This window comes from Schistocerca americana, chromosome 5, assembly GCF_021461395.2.
Source record: "Schistocerca americana isolate TAMUIC-IGC-003095 chromosome 5, iqSchAmer2.1, whole genome shotgun sequence".
NCBI lineage: Eukaryota > Metazoa > Arthropoda > Insecta > Orthoptera > Acrididae > Schistocerca > Schistocerca americana.
In genome coordinates this window covers 679,047,762-679,065,409 of record NC_060123.1, presented here as the reverse complement: position 1 = coordinate 679,065,409, position 17,648 = coordinate 679,047,762, and the positions used below count along the sequence as shown (strand labels likewise).

The 17,648-nt window shown below is 46.5% G+C and overlaps 1 protein-coding gene across 2 annotated transcripts in view; it reads right to left on the bottom strand.

The window, feature by feature from the left end:
* LOC124615719 overlaps positions 1-17,648 on the bottom strand; it is a 331,203-nt gene that overhangs the window by 241,091 nt on the left and 72,464 nt on the right. Inside the window, exon 2 of one of the 2 annotated variants that reach the window (XM_047143783.1) lies at positions 17,388-17,543. The exons of the other annotated variant lie outside the window; for it this stretch is intronic. Coding sequence (XP_046999739.1) covers positions 17,388-17,422 — 35 coding nt within the window. The 5' untranslated portion in view covers positions 17,423-17,543. The remainder of the gene's footprint in view (positions 1-17,387; positions 17,544-17,648) is intronic. 2 annotated transcript variants of the gene reach the window in all.

Sequence of the window (17,648 nt, the reverse complement as noted above, 5' to 3'; positions counted from 1 at the left end):
CATGCCCGAGGCAGGATTCGAACCTGCGAACGTAGCGGTCGGGCGGTTCCAGACTGAAGCGCTTAGAACCGCTCGGCCACACCGGCCAGCAATAAACTTTCAGTGCTGAGTGTAGCCCGCCTGTTTAGCCGGGTGGTAACGTCCTTACCTCCCATGCAGCGGGCCCGGGTTCGATTTCCCTGCCCGGTTGGAGATTTCCTCCGCCTGTGGGCTGGGTCATGTGTTAGCATCATTTCTTCCTCATCATCGGCCGCAAGTCGCCCAATGTGGCGCCAACCGAAATAAGACTTGCACTTGGCGGCCGAATCCGAATGGGACCTCCCGACCAACAATGCCATAGATGAGTTTTCAATGCTAAGTGTTATACTTCATTTACGACCCTACTTTCGGATTCAGACTTGAGCGAAGTCACCACGTGACGGTATTTCCCTGTCACAAGTCATACCTTTGACTTTGAACGTCAAAGACGTCCGTCTTGGACTATGTACGAAAGAGATAAGGATTGTCAAGATCGCATTTGGAAGTGCACTGATCAGCTTGGGGCGTCGAAGCTTGCCACTGATAACAGCGGCTACGCGTCATGGCAGCGAAGCAATCAGACCTTGATAGGTCGCTGCAGGGAGTTGGCACTACATCTGCACACACACACACACGCACGCACACACAAAGTTACCTAATTCCCGCAAATTCCGGGAGGAGGCGATAAGCTCTGACGACACATTCAATCACATCCCAGATGTGTTTGATCGGGTTCAGATTGGGCGAGTTGGGGAGGGCAGGAGAGATGGGACAGCACATCCATTAGAACCACTCCATCACTGCTGGCCTTGTGACATGGCACATTATCGTCATGAAGGAATGTACGTAGTCTGCAACCACTGGACGATACTCCTTGTCCATCATGGCGCCTTGTAAAGCTGCACTGAGCCCATGGATGCCCATGTGAATGTTCTCCAGAACATAACCGCCACCAGCTCGTCTCCGTCCCATAGTACAGGTATCAAGGAGCTGTTTCTGTGGAACAGCGCCCCCCCCCCCCCCCCCATCGGCATGATGAAGAAGGTATCAGGACTCATCACACGCTCTGCCACTGCGCCAGCTTCCAGAGCCGATGGTCCCGTGACCATTTCAATTGTAGTTGCCGATGTCGTGGTTTTTACGTGGGCAAATGCGTGGGTCGTCGATTGCGGAGGCCCATCTTTAAGTGTTCGGTGCACTGTGTGTTCAGACACACTTGTACTCTGCTCGGCATTAAAGTTCCGCCACAGTTCGCCGCCTGTCCTGTTCTACCAGTCTGGCCAGCCTATGACGTCCGACAACTGTAATGAGGAGTGGCCGCCCAACCCCACGACGTCTGAACGTGGTTTCACCTTGGTTACGCCGCGTCTTGAAGACACTCACCACAGCATTTCTGGAACACCCGACAAGTCGTGCAGTTTCCGGAATGCTCGCGCCATCACAATCTGTCGTCGGTCAAATTCAGATAGATCGCGCATCTTCCCCAATCTACACAGAGACAGCACGCTCACTGACACACCGTGCACCGTCCACATGTCTGACTAGCGGTCATTCCTCGCCAGGTGACGCTGCTATCGTCTGGACGGGTTCATGTCGCCCGCATCTCGTGGTCGTGCGGTAGCGTTCTCGCTTCCCACGCCCGGGTTCCCGGGTTCGATTCCCGGCGGGGTCAGGGATTTTCTGTGCCTCGTGATGGCTGGGTGTTGTGTGCTGTCCTTAGGTTAGTTAGGTTTAAGTAGTTCTAAGTTCTAGGGGACTTATGACCACAGCAGTTGAGTCCCATAGTGCTCAGAGCCATCTGAACCATCTGAACCGGTTCATGTCGATAGTAGGTCAGTGGTCGTAACATTCTGGCTGATCAGTGTGCGCCTGGCATTGGAACAGGATGGCGCTTGTAACACTCTCTATGGCTACTAAAAGCGAGGTACGCAGCACTGGTGTCGATCGTGCGCCCGCAGGTTAATCCGGAAATTCTCAGCCGGTTTGTCCGCTGGGCGTTCTCCGCGCCAGGGTCGTCTCCATGACGACAATGTCGCAACCTTCTGGGCGGCGAAGTAAGGACGGCAGGGCGCCGCGTGTGGCCTCGCCTAGACACGCCTCCGCACACGTCGAAGGCGCTGCGTGACTCAAGGAAGTCTTCTTCCCGCGGAACCACCCAGAACTGGTGAGCCAAACTGCTGTACTCTCGGCGAGGTTTCCGTCTGACCGGAACACAAGTCGACCGTGTCCTCGCGCACAAAACTGGTCTGCAAAGTCCTAGACTCTCGCCAAGGTTTCCTGTTGACTGGAACGGTGGTAGGCCATCAGTTTCCTGTTGGCTGGAACAGTGTGAGGCCATCAGTGAATCATGCGAAATGAGCTGCTACGACCCTGTCCAACGTGCCTCACTAGGACAGAGAGAGTCTTCACCGTCCATCCAAAATGTTCCGAAGATGCATTTTTTCCTGGCGCGTAAGTGACGTCCGCTCGGTAACTACAGTGACAGCTTGAACTGAAGCTCCCCCTAGACGGCCAGTAATATTGGTGCATCATTATTAAAGTTCTCCCTAGACTGCTAAATAATACTGTCGTTCGGAATCTTGAACGATTGCTCCACTTTTTTGCGAGCATAAAAAATATTAAAAATTGATTCAGGGAGCGTCAAAGATCACTCACGAACATCCCACTGCCCCCCTCCCCCCCCCCCCCCCCCCCCGATTTGAATATGGAGTACGGAGTTTTTATCCATTACAAAAAGCGCACACACTTCTTGCGATTTGCCAAATGTACCGGTACTTCACCGATTCCAGTGATACAATACTACGGTTTTAGCAATAACTGTGTAATTGATCATCGGTTTTAACTATCACAGTTATTTACCTATAGCAAATATGGAGTGAATAACCATCAATTCTCTGGGATATAATAAGTTTTTTTGAGTCATTTATAAAGCTTAGTTCCTGTGGCATGATACGTCTCGTAACTTACCACCTCCATAAATTTCTGCGGACACCTATATCCCCATGGGAAAAAAAAGAAAAAACCTAGAATGACAGCAGCAATTCTGCGAACTTGTGTTTTGCGCTCCTATTCCTTGCTGCCGACAGTCCTTTCAAAAACTTTAAATTTACAGTGCTGTTTCGCTCTAAGATATTTTAGACTTAGTTTGGAAACGTGTCATGCAATAATACGTGCGCTAAACGATAATATTCGGCTAATGTATACACACACACACACATAAATATCTGTATATACACACTTTTATTCATAGCGTTCCATTAATTAATTTCTAGAGTAAATTAAGCTTCCAGGTGTGAGGAAGTACTCTAAATATTTGTTAGCTTGTAGGAAACATACCGGCGCCGAGATTTTCTGTAGTGTCTTGTGCTTGTGTGTTGAAGCTGCATGGGCAGCTGTACCTGTACACACCATCCAAGCTCTGTTTGACTGAATGCCCAGGCGTACCAAGGTCGTTATTACGGCCAGAGGTGGTTGTTCTGGGTACTGATTTCTCACGATCTATGCACCAAAGTTGCGTGAAAATGTAATCACATGTCAGTTCTAGTATCATGTATTTGTCCAATGAATACCCGTTTATCATCTGCATTTCTTCTTGGTGTAGCAATTTTAATTGCCAATAGTGTGTATATATGTTTCGTTTGTTTTATTATTCTTATAAGTGCTTTAGGAACGAGGCATTTGCTATCATTATATCACCACACCGAAGAGTATATCCGTCAATTCCACAGCTTCAGTCACGCTTCATGATAGTATGAATCTGGCAAGGACACTGTCTCAGTAACTTCAAAGAATGTTGTTAGAAGCGAGACGTGTTACGAGAACGTATCTACTGCATCTTTGCTTTACGATTTACTGATTTCCTCTAGGGTACTTAAGGTCGGAAGACAAACTTTCAGACGAACTGTCCAACTTAAGTAATGTCCCTAAACTCTGCTATGGTCACCAGCGGCCTCTATATTTGGCTGTGTTGTGTTCTGTTATGAGCGCGAAATAAATACTTGTTAAAACAGAAAAAATTGTGCAATAAACGGTAACAGGAATAAAATCTACATCGATTAGTGCTCGCAGTTGTCAAGACGAATAAAATGATCCGTATCGCAACAAGTATTTGTTTGTGGTGTAACATTTCTCCATCAGAGCTATAGCTTTATTCCCTCATATTACATCCCAGTTGGGCGAAGATATAGTAGCAAACATGTGACGTCATGAGGTGGAGTGATGCAAGAACTGTCGGACACTGCTGCCTGGTTACAGTAATCGTGAGAAATTGCAGCAGCTGAACACACTTATCTTATGACTGGTTGTTGTCATAAAAGATGCAGGCATTACAATCTGGCCTTGGTGCCAAAACAATCTTTTTGTTGGTTATTAATTATTACTAAATTATTATTGATTTTTTCCATAATAATGTGGGAGAACCTGTTAATGCCGTGCTATCATTACGTAGTCACAAAACATTTTATTAAGAACATTAAGTAGTTGAATTACTAGAAACGGTCGAATCATTGCGTGTGCCATTGGTTTCGTTTCGAATGGCCGATCGGCGAGGTTCAGTCACAGAGTCGTGTGGAATGTTGTGCGTGTTTAAGATCGGGTGTCTGCGAGCTATGTAGATTATGACTTTGTTTAGGAAAGTATGATTTGGCTTGTGACGTATTAAAAATATTTGTTACCCAGTTGGAAAGTAGTAATGAACGAGTGATAGCTTTGCGAGTGACACTTGTGGGTGTACATAAGGTGGTACACTTTACTATGTTATCTGAAGGATAGCCCGTATCAAAAAATTGCTAGAATATTAGTAGCCAACGGAACTCGTAATATCAGTAGGAAAGAGCCGCAGCCTGTTTCATTCTGGTTCCATTAACCCTCGACCGGACGCGCTGTTGTATAAAGTACGACAGCAGCGGGTTTTTATGCCAAATCGATGCCTCAACTTTGAGTATTACCCTCCTCTTCAGTTTACTCCATCGTTGATGTTAACTCGACAATTTTAAGGCGGCTTCAGTTCCTCTGATTAGCTGTCTCAGTTTATTTTCTGAATTGTAAGCAACGAGGTGTCTAATGTTGTAAAAAGTACAATGCGCGTCTGCTGGTGTGACAGTTGCAAGCTCTGGTCCAGCAGTCAGTATGCAGAGGTAAGTGTAATAAGAAGTTGACTGTACTTATTCATTGTTCTTTATTTTGTATAGATGCACATTACATGTTAATTTGGTTACAACGGCATGAGAAATCGTTTCATTTCTTTTGATGTTTTATTTCAGTTCAAAGGATGTACAAGACGAGGAATTTCGTTAAGTGATGATGAAGTCTATCCACACTTTTCAGACCAGGAAGAAAGTGAAGTGAATTTGAGTGATGAAAACGCTAAATTTGAGGACAAAGGCAGTGAATCTGGACATGAGGGTGAGGATGATGGTGATCTCAAAGAAGTAGCAGATGTACGGGAGTTATTTACTAGAAAAGACAAAGGTGGTGTAAAAGCATGTGTGCTAAAACGACAGGAACCAATAGGGAAAAAAATATTGTGCAAATTCTACCAGGTCCAAAGACAAACGTGATGGATTTAACTGACATTATTGATGAAATCGTTAAACATACAAATACGTATATAAATAGGCAGCGAGACAGGCATAAACTCTTGCGCAAAAGATTTGATTGGAAAGAGAAAGGCCAGCATGCTTACGTATGAGACTGTGAAAAGACTGGTGGTGCCTACAGGAAACTAACAGGAACCTTACAACTGACAATTTCTTAATATTTGCTGCAGAAGAAAATCACTTTGATTGATACAGTGAGGAAGAACAGACGTGAAATTCGTTGAGAATTTCTCTCAAACAAAACAAGGGAAGTGCAATGTTTGAATTTAAGCAGGATATAACTTTTTTTTCTATTTTACACGTCTAGTTCCGTAAGGTCAAATTGAGGAGCAAATCATCAAGCTCATGGAACGTGTCAGTACAAGAAATTACAACATAAGAGACAGATAAACACAGATAAAATAAAATGTTTATGAACCCCAAAAAAGGGCAAGCCATAAGTTGATGTATACGCAGTCAACAATATAAGACAGGAATTAGCTTAATTTTTCAAAATGTTTCAAATGGCTCTGAGCAGTATGGGACTCAACTTCTGAGGTCATTAGTCCCCTAGAGCTTAGAACTAGTTAAACCTAACTAACCTAAGGACATCACACACATCCATGCCCGAGGCAGGATTCGAACCTGCGACCGTAGCGGTCTTGCGGTTCCAGACTGCAGCGCCTAGAACCGCAAGGCCACTTCAGCCGGCTTAATTTTTCAAGGTACTCCTCGACAGAATAGGAGGAGTGACCCCAAGAGGAAACTCTTCAGTTTCGATTTGAAAGCGCTTGGATTACTGCTAGGATTTGAATTCTTGTGGTACCTTATTGAAAATGGGTGCAGCAGTATACTTATTGAAAATGGATGCAGTAGCATGCTACACGCGTTTCTGCACAAGGGTCAAGGAAGTGTGATCCAAATGCAGATTAAATTTCTGGCTAGTATTAGCTGAGTGAAAGCTGCTAACTCGTAGGAGTAAGCTGTTATTGTTAACGAGAAACGACAGTAAAGAATATATGTATTGAGAGGCCAATGTCAGAATACCCAGACTAATGAACAGGAGTCGACAAGAAGTACGCGAACTTACATCACTTATTGCCCAAACCGCCAGTTTCTGAACCAAAAATGTCATTTGAGAATGGGAAGAGATACCCTAAAATATAATTATCATACGTCATAAGTGAATGAAAACAAACAAATTAGACTACTTTTCGTGTGGAACTATCACTTCAGATATCGTTCGAATAGTAAAAATGACTGCATTAAGTCTTTGAACAAGATCCTGAACGTGTGCTTTCCACGACAGTTACCTATCTATCTGAACACGTGGAAATTTGAACTGTTCAGTTTCACTAAACATATGCCCCTTCTGTGAAATTAAAACATCGGGTTTTGTTGAATTGTGTGTTGGAAACTATAAAAACTAAGTCCTACTGTAATTTAGCGTTAGTTTACTTTCTACATGTCACGAACTTATGTCTTGAACTGCACTACTTGAAACAATGCCAACGTTCCACACAACATCCTTTACTACCACCTAGTGTCATCAGCAAACAAATATTTTAGAATCACCTGTAATACTAGAGGGCATGTCACTTATATGAATAAGGAACACTCTGGCCCCAGCACTGATCCCTGGAGCACCCCACATTTAACTGTGTCCCACTCAGGCCCCACATCACAGTCCTTCTCAACAATGTGGATAACTACCTTTTGCTGTCTGTTACTGAAGTAAGAGGTGAACCAATTGTGAGCTACTCCCCATATTCCATAATAGTCCAACTTCTGGAGCAATATTTTGCTATCAACACAATCAAACGCATTAGTTAAATAAAAAAAGATGTCTAGTGTCGGAAAACTTTCGTTTAATCCATCCAGTACCACACACGGAAAAGAGAATTTAGCATTTTCAATTGTTAAACCACTTCTAAAATCGAACTGAACATTTGATAGCAAACTGTGTGAAATAAAATCATCAATTATCCTAGCATACACAGCCTTCTCAAAAACTTTAGCAAACAGTGATGGCATAGAAACAGGTATAAACTTGTCTACATTATCCCTTTCTCTTTTTATATGGCACCTTTACTACAGAGTATTTTAAACATTCAGGAAACTGACTATTCTTAAAGGAAAAATTACAAATGTGGCCAAGTACAGGGCTAACATGTGCAACACAACACTTTAATATTCTGCTAGGTACTCCATCATATCCATGAGAGTCCTTAATCTTCAGTAATTTAATCATTGACTCAGTCTCCCCCCTATCAGTATCACAGAGGAGTATTTCAGACATTAGTCCCGCAGAGGCAGTTTTCAAGAGTGTTATGTAATTCCCTGTAGAAATTAAGTTTTTATTTAATTCACCAGCAATGCTCGGAAAGTGATTGTTAAATACTGTACACATATCTGACTTTTCAGTAACAGAATCACTTCTACACTGAAGCGCCAAATAAACTGGTATAGGCATGCGTATTCAAATACTGATATATGTACAGAGGCAGAATACGGCACTGCCGTCGGCAACGCCTATGTAAGACAAGTGTCTGGCGCAGTTGTCAGATCGGTTACTGCTGCTACAATGACAGGTTATCAAGATTTAAGTGAGTTTCAACGTGGTGGTATAGTCAGCGCACGAGCGATGAGACACAGCATCACCGAGGCAGCGATGAAGTGGGGATTTTCCCGTACGACCACTTCACTAGTGTACGGTGAATGTCAGGAATCTGGTAAGACATTAAATCGCTGCGGCCGGAAAAATATCCTGCAAGAACGGGACCAAGGACGACTGAAGAGAATCGTTCAGCGTGACCGAAGTGCAATCCTTCCGCGGACTGCCACAGATTTCAATGCTGGGCCATCAGCAAGCGTCAGTGTGTGAACCATTCAATGATACATCATCAATGTGGGCTTTCGGAGCCGGAGGACCACTCGCGTACCCTTTACTGCACTACACAAAGCTTTACTCCTCGCCTGGGCCCGTCAACACCGACTTTGGACTGTTTATGACTGGAAACATGTTGCCTGGTCGGACGAGTCTCGTTTCATATCGCATCGAACGGATGGACCTGCACTGGTACGGAGACACCCTCATGAATCATTAGAGCCTGCATATCAGCAGGGGACTGTTCAAGCCGGTAGAAGCTCTGTAACGGCGTGGAGCGTGTGCAGTTGGAGTGATATGGGACCCCTGATACGTCTAGATACGACTCTGAGAGGTGACACGCACGTAAGCATCCTGTCTGATTACCAGCATCCATTCATGTCCATTGTGCATTCCGACGGACTTGAGCAGGTCCATCAGCACAATGCGACACCCCACACGCCCACTTTTAGACGTGAACATTGTTGAGCATATCCGGGATGCCTTGCAACGTTCTGTTGAGAAGAGATCTCCACCTCCCCGTACTCTTACGGATTTGTGGACACACCTGCAGGATACATGGTGTCAATTCTCCCAGCACTACTTCAGACATTAGTCGAGTCCAGATCACGTCGTGTTTTGGCAGTTCTGTGTGGTCGCGGGGACAATACACGACATCAGGCAGGTGTACCAGTTTCTTTGGCTCTTCGGTGCACTACGAACTGACTTTATATCGTCGACCTAGTGCTGCTGACCAGACACTTCCTTCAAGACTAACGATATGGTTTTAAAAGTGTCCTGTGAATTAGCTATTCTATTTGCGGACCACGTACTTTGCCTTACTGATAACATTTTCAAGCACCTTGCAACATTATTTGTAATGGGATACTGTAGTTCGATTGTGACTCGTTTTAACATTTTATTATAATTCCCACTTTGTTCTACATGATATCTTTATTCCACTAGTCAGCCATCCAGACTGCCTTTGTTCTAATAGAAAGCAACTTTCAAATAGCATGAGAAATGTTACAGAGAGCATTATACACTCCTGGAAATAAGAACACCGTGAATTCATTGTCCCAGGAAGGGGAAACTTTATTGACACATTCCTGGGGTCAGATACATCACATGATCACACTGACAGAACCACAGGCACATAGACACAGGCAACAGAGCATGCACAATGTCGGCACTAGTACAGTGTATATCCACCTTTCGCAGCAATGCAGGCTGCTATTCTCCCATGGAGACGATCGTAGAGATGCTGGATGTAGTCCTGTGGAACGGCTTGCCATGCCATTTCCACCTGGCGCCTCAGTTGGACCAGCATTCGTGCTGGACGTGCAGACCGCGTGAGACGACGCTTCATCCAGTCCCAAACATGCTCAATGGGGGACAGATCCGGAGATCTTGCTGGCCAGGGTAGTTGACTTACACCTTCTAGAGCACGTTGGGTGGCACGGGGTACATGCGGACGTGCATTGTCCTGTTGGAACAGCAAGTTCCCTCGCCGGTCTAGGAATGGTAGAACGATGGGTTCAATGACGGTTTGGATGTACCGTGCACTATTCAGTGTCCCCTCGACGATCACCAGTGGTGTACGGCCAGTGTAGGAGATCGCTCCCCACACCATGATGCCGGGTGTTGGCCCTGTGTGCCTCGGTCGTATGCAGTCCTGATTGTGGCGCTCACCTGCACGGCGCCAAACACGCATACGACCATCATTGGCACCAAGGCAGAAGCGACTCTCATCGCTGAAGACGACACGTCTCCATTCGTCCCTCCATTCACGCCTGTCGCGACACCACTGGAGGCGGGCTGCACGATGTTGGGGCGTGAGCGGAAGACGGTCTAACAGTGTGCGGGACCGTAGCCCAGCTTCATGGAGACGGTTGCGAATGGTCCTCGCCGATACCCCTGGAGCAACAGTGTCCCTAATTTGCTGGGAAGTGGCGGTGCGGTCCCCTACGGCACTGCGTAGGATCCTACGGTCTTGGCGTGCATCCGTGCGTCGCTGCGGTCCGGTCCCAGGTCGACGGGCACGTGCACCTTCCGCCGACCACTGGCGACAACATCGATGTACTGTGGAGACCTCACGCCCCACGTGTTGAGCAATTCGGCGGTACGTCCACCCGGCCTCCCGCATGCCCACTATACGCCCTCGCTCAAAGTCCGTCAACTGCACATACGGTTCACGTCCACGCTGTCGCCGCATGCTACCAGTGTTAAAGACTGCGATGGAGCTCCGTATGCCACGGCAAACCGGCTGACACTGACGGCGGCGGTGCACAAATGCTGCGCAGCTAGCGCCATTCGACGGCCAACACCGCAGTTCCTGGTGTGTCCACTGTGCCGTGCGTGTGATCATTGCTTGTACAGCCCTCTCGCAGTGTCCGGAGCAAGTATGGTGGGTCTGACACACCGGTGTCAATGTGTTCTTTTTTCCATTTCCAGGAGTGTATTTGTCATCTATGTTATCGGCACTATAAACATCTTGCCACTCTTGTTCCTTAACGAGGTTTAAATAACTCTATTGCCGTTGGATTAGCTTCTCTACAAAGTTTGCAATTATATATATAATATTTGTTTGAATGCAAAAACCATTTAGTCTTAAAAGATGTGCATCGTGGACTGAAAGGCCATTCATCCTTTTACTAAGAGATTGCCCATCTAGAAATGAAGGATGAACAAAAATATTGTCTATTGCTGTGCTACTGTTCTCCTTCACCCTGGTTAGAAAAAACACAATCTGCATCAGATTATATGAATTTAGAAGATCTTCCAACATCCTTTTTCTTGCACAACCGCATACAAAATTAATATTGAAGTCACCACATACCTTAGTTCTACATGTTCCTCGTAAAAACAGTGCTGTCATACTTTTGTCCACCATGCATGACACGGCGACAGTTAAAAACACGCAAGCTGACTACAATGTGAGAAAAGTGGAAGTTGATGATGTAGATAACGTGTGTGTCTGTTACTCAGGTTCAAGAATTACAAGGAGATAATCATTGGCAATTTTGCTGGAATTAGTTCACAAATATTATTTTCCTTCACAAAGCGTGATATAATTCACGAAGACGTATATATGTCAAGAAGCTAGCACAAGGTCTTATGAAAGAACAGGTGATATCTAGAGGTAAACTCAAATCGTTGCCACCCAATTTCACTGTGTTTCTTATGCAGTTTCGTGGAGGAGCATCGACGTCCGAAGATCAGCGCCCCGAATCTTCGGCGAAAAAAACTCTAGACGTGTAATCCTTGTAAGCGTCAAAACAATTTATCAGCATCAATTTAATATGATGGGTGTAATAACTTGGCTTTTAAACAGCACTCTAAGAAAGATGTTGTCTGTGAAAGGTGTTGCAAAAGTGAACATACAGGGCTATTACAAATGATTGAAGCGATTTCATAAATTCACTGTAGCTCCATTCATTGACATATGGTCACGACACACTACAGATACGTAGAAAAACTCATAAAGTTTTGTTCGGCTGAAGCCGCACTTCAGGTTTCTGCCGCCAGAGCGCTCGAGAGCGCAGTGAGGCAAAATGGCGACAGGAGCCGAGAAAGCGTATGTCGTGCTTGAAATGCACTCACATCAGTCAGTCATAACAGTGCAACGACACTTCAGGACGAAGTTCAACAAAGATCCACCAACTGCTAACTCCATTCGGCGATGGTATGCGCAGTTTAAAGCTTCTGGATGCCTCTGTAAGGGGAAATCAACGGGTCGGTCTGCAGTGAGCGAAGAAACGGTTGAACGCGTGCGGGCAAGTTTCACGCATAGTGATGTGAAAGATTCAGTGTTTAAACCTCCTCCACCAAGAAACGTGCCAGAACTGCGAGCTCGCATTAACAATGCTTTCGAACTCATTGATGGGGACATGCTGCGCCGAGTGTGGGAGGAACTTGATTATCGGCTTAATGTCTGCCGAATCACTAAAGGGGCACATATCGAACATTTGTGAATGCCTAAAAAAAGTTTTTGAGTTTTTGTATGTGTGTGCAAAGCATTGTGAAAGTGTCTCAAATAATAAAGTTATTGTAGAGCTGTGAAATCGCTTCAATCATTTGTAATAACCCTGTATGTCTGAGTAACTGGCTAAATTGTTATTCAAATAATTAAAAGAGCAAACGTTTATGTTATAAATGTTGAAGGTAGTAAATGTGAACCGCTTTCTTCGATAAATATAATAGTTTGTACAGCACATGCTTGCTTTTATTGATAAATGTTCATGTTGTAACTTTTGCAATGCGCGCCTTCTCGTCTGACAAAAATAGGCACGCCTGCCGAAAGGTTACAGCCTCAAAGCAAAAACAGCGGACTCTATAAATCTACGTCTACTTCTGTGCAGGGGCGGCGACATTTCTTGAAGAAGCCAAGTTGGTATAAATATTACAAATTCTTTAGAAGTCTAAGAGTTTTCACACACAAAAATTCCGAGGCACCGCTTTCCAGTACGCCCGTGCACTTTATTCATTGTGATTAGGAACGCCATACCGGGCATACGTCTACACGAACTTCTTTCTGTTTTGATCAGTGCTATCTCTAGTAAGAATATGGGTCATACAGTCAAAACCGGTTATAATGACGTCGGAGGGAGCGACAGTTTACAGTAGTTATAGCCGATAGTCGTACAAACAGGATTTTGCTTTGTTTTTTTAAAAAAGTTTGGCATTTGTAAATTTTAGGCTGTCAGATTTAACGCTTCAAAAAGTAACGGAAATACAGGACACCTCGGGAAACCTATAGTTTTCACAATAAAGTATTTCTGGAGAGGGACTGAAGATGAACTCTTCTTATGTTTATGCAGTAAGTACAGCAATAAATATGTGCAAAACCTGTAACAAGTGAAAAAGCAAGAATGCAAATTGCTCAATAATGTCTAACATGTTCTTGGATGATGAATGAGATAAAATGTTGGTCATGTTTGAAACGTATTGTAAGTGCATTATAGTATTATAGTCATGAATGACAATTCTTTCCAGTTGCTGTATTACAAAAATTAATCAACAGTAGCAAATGAACAGTACTCTTTCACACACACACACACACACACACAACCACAAAGCATCAAAGAGAATCAGCTACACTCCTGGAAATGGAAAAAAGAACACATTGACACCGGTGTGTCAGACCCACCATACTTGCTCCGGACACTGCGAGAGGGCTGTACAAGCAATGATCACACGCACGGCACAGAGGACACACCAGGAACTGCGGTGTTGGCCGTCGAATGGCGCTAGCTGCGCAGCATTTGTGCACCGCCGCCGTCAGTGTCAGCCAGTTTGCCGTGGCATACGGAGCTCCATCGCAGTCTTTAACACTGGTAGCATGCCGCGACAGCGTGGACGTGAACCGTATGTGCAGTTGACGGACTTTGAGCGAGCGCGTATAGTGAGCATGCGGGAGGCCGGGTGGACGTACCGCCGAATTGCTCAACACGTGGGGCGTGAGGTCTCCACAGTACATCGATGTTGTCGCCAGTGGTCGGCGGAAGGTGCACGTGCCCGTCGACCTGGGACCGGACCGCAGCAACGCACGGATGCACGCCAAGACCGTAGGATCCTACGCAGTGCCGTAGGGGACCGCACCGCCACTTCCCAGCAAATTAGGGACACTGTTGCTCCTGGGGTATCAGCGAGGACCATTCGCAACCGTCTCCATGAAGCTGGGCTACGGTCCCGCATACCGTTAGGCCGTCTTCCGCTCACGCCCCAACATCGTGCAGCCCGCCTCCAGTGGTGTCGCGACAGGCGTGAATGGAGGGACGAATGGAGACGTGTCGTCTTCAGCGATGAGAGTCGCTTCTGCCTTGGTGCCAATGATGGTCGTATGCGTGTTTGGCGCCGTGCAGGTGAGCGCCACAATCAGGACTGCATACGACCGAGGCACACAGGGCCAACACCCGGCATCATGGTGTGGGGAGCGATCTCCTACACTGGCCGTACACCACTGGTGATCGTCGAGGGGACACTGAATAGTGCACGGTACATCCGAACCGTCATCGAACCCATCGTTCTACCATTCCTAGACCGGCAAGGGAACTTGCTGTTCCAACAGGACAATGCACGTCCGCATGTATCCCGTGCCACCCAACGTGCTCTAGAAGGTGTAAGTCAACTACCCGGGCCAGCAAGATCTCCGGATCTGTCCCCCATTGAGCATGTTTGGGACTGGATGAAGCGTCGTCTCACGCGGTCTGCACGTCCAGCACGAACGCTGGTCCAACTGAGGCGCCAGGTGGAAATGGCATGGCAAGCCGTTCCACAGGACTACATCCAGCATCTCTACGATCGTCTCCATGGGAGAATAGCAGCCTGCATTGCTGCGAAAGGTGGATATACACTGTACTAGTGCCGACATTGTGCATGCTCTGTTGCCTGTGTCTATGTGCCTGTGGTTCTGTCAGTGTGATCATGTGATGTATCTGACCCCAGGAATGTGTCAATAAAGTTTCCCCTTCCTGGGACAATGAATTCACGGTGTTCTTATTTCAATTTCCAGGAGTGTATTAATCACATCCTCTACTTTAAAAAAAATAGCCATACTGGAATTTAATTTTCTAGTTTTCTGTAATCACAAGAAAGGCAGTGTTGTTCAGTTTTCCAACTAGTAGCTTTGGCAGCGCATACTACGGTACTGTCCTACTTAAGGTCATCAGTTATCATTGTCTGCTCTTTGTACACTCCTGGAAATGGAAAAAAGAACACATTGACACCGGTGTGTCAGACCCACCATACTTGCTCCGGACACTGCGAGAGGGCTGTACAAGCAATGATCACACGCACGGCACAGCGGACACACCAGGAACCGCGGTGTTGGCCGTCGAATGGCGCTAGCTGCGCAGCATTTGTGCACCGCCGCCGTCAGTGTCAGCCAGTTTGCCGTGGCATACGGAGCTCCATCGCAGTCTTTAACACTGGTAGCATGCGGCGGCAGCGTGGACGTGAACCGTATGTGCAGTTGACGGACTTTGAGCGAGGGCGTATAGTGGGCATGCGGGAGGCCGGGTGGACGTACCGCCGAATTGCTCAACACGTGGGGCGTGAGGTCTCCACAGTACATCGATGTTGTCGCCAGTGGTCGGCGGAAGGTGCACGTGCCCGTCGACCTGGGACCGGACCGCAGCGACGCACGGATGCACGCCAAGACCGTAGGATCCTACGCAGTGCCGTAGGGGACCGCACCGCCACTTCCCAGCAAATTAGGGACACTGTTGCTCCAGGGGTATCGGCGAGGACCATTCGCAACCGTCTCCATGAAGCTGGGCTACGGTCCCGCACACCGTTAGGCCGCCTTCCGCTCACGCCCCAACATCGTGCAGCCCGCCTCCAGTGGTGTCGCGACAGGCGTGAATGGAGGGACGAATGGAGACGTGTCGTCTTCAGCGATGAGAGTCGCTTCTGCCTTGGTGCCAATGATGGTCGTATGCGTGTTTGGCGCCGTGCAGGTGAGCGCCACAATCAGGACTGCATACGACCGAGGCACACAGGGCCAACACCCGGCATCATGGTGTGGGGAGCGATCTCCTACACTGGCCGTACACCACTGGTGATCGTCGAGGGGACACTGAATAGTGCACGGTACATCCAAACCGTCATCGAACCCATCGTTTTACCATTCCTAGACCGGCAAGGGAACTTGCTGTTCCAACAGGACAATGCACGTCCGCATGTATCCCGTGCCACCCAACGTGCTCTAGAAGGTGTAAGTCAACTACCCTGGCCAGCAAGATCTCCGGATCTGTCCCCCATTGAGCATGTTTGGGCCTGGATGAAGCGTCGTCTCAGGCGGTCTGCACGTCCAGCACGAACGCTGGTCCAACTGAGGCGCCAGGTGGAAATGGCATGGCAAGCCGTTCCACAGGACTACATCCAGCATCTCTACGATCGTCTCCATGGGAGAATAGCAGCCTGCATTGCTGCGAAAGGTGGATATACACTGTACTAGTGCCGACATTGTGCATGCTCTGTTGCCTGTGTCTATGTGCCTGTGGTTCTGTCAGTGTGATCATGTGATGTATCTGACCCCAGGAATGTGTCAATAAAGTTTCCCCTTCCTGGGACAATGAATTCACGGTGTTCTTATTTCAATTTCCAGGAGTGTATTTAAGATGTGCGTATGCATCTGACGATTTATTCGTTTTAGCGCCTGATTTTAAACCAACAATCTGCAGAAAATAAGAGTTTGAAAAGAAGTGTTACATTGCTGCTAGTAATCACCGCGCGACCGCTACGGTCGCAGGTTCGAATCCTGCCTCGGGCATGGATGTGTGTGATGTCCTTAGGTTAGTTAGGTTTAAGTAGTTCTAAGTTCTAGGGGACTGATGACCTCAAAAGTTAACTCCCATAGTGCTTAGAGCCATTTGAACCATTTTTGCTAGTAATCCCCAAGTACGTAACAAACGAAAGTAAATATTGGACGTTAGAGCCTGTATATTTCTCCGAAAATGTAATAAAAAATAAGTCGTTTTATACGGTAAGTCGTATGAAGCGATGTCGCACTAAACGAGTCATTAAATATAGCATTTACATAGGATCAAGGCGGGACCGTTTTATCTCGCTGTTATTGCCAATACGTTGCTAAAAGCGACGTTGCTATAAATGATATCGACTGCACTTTCTTTAAAAAAAAAGTGTTACAACAACCCGCATGTACCTCAAAATGTGCTTCATTGCCAGTTAAAAATAACAGTCAGGGACATGACAACATAAACAACATTACAGTGTTTCAAATTCTGACTTGCTGATCACACTGGCGTGTAGAAATTGTGTACGAGAACTGCACAGTTTACAATAATGTTACTAGCGTGCTGGATGTGCATTACACGTTGCGATAGTACAATGTTTATTGATATCTGTCTCGCTGCGGTCACGCATGGGTTTCCTGTGAGCTGAGGAAACCAGCGAACCGTTACCTGCTTCGCACTGCTCGAGCACAACTGACGGCCATCCATTCCTTCAGCTCTGTCACCTGTCGCACAATGGGCGCACCAGCCACACCGCATACAGCACGTCAGACATCAGTAGAGACTGGACTGGGGAAACGTCCAAGGCCACCACCGCGTTCTCACCTGGAGTAAAAAACTTTGAGTCAACATAACACTTTTATAAATGTTATGGCTAACAATCTACATTTTCTTCGATAATTATAGCAGCTAACACTGCTGTACTGTCTA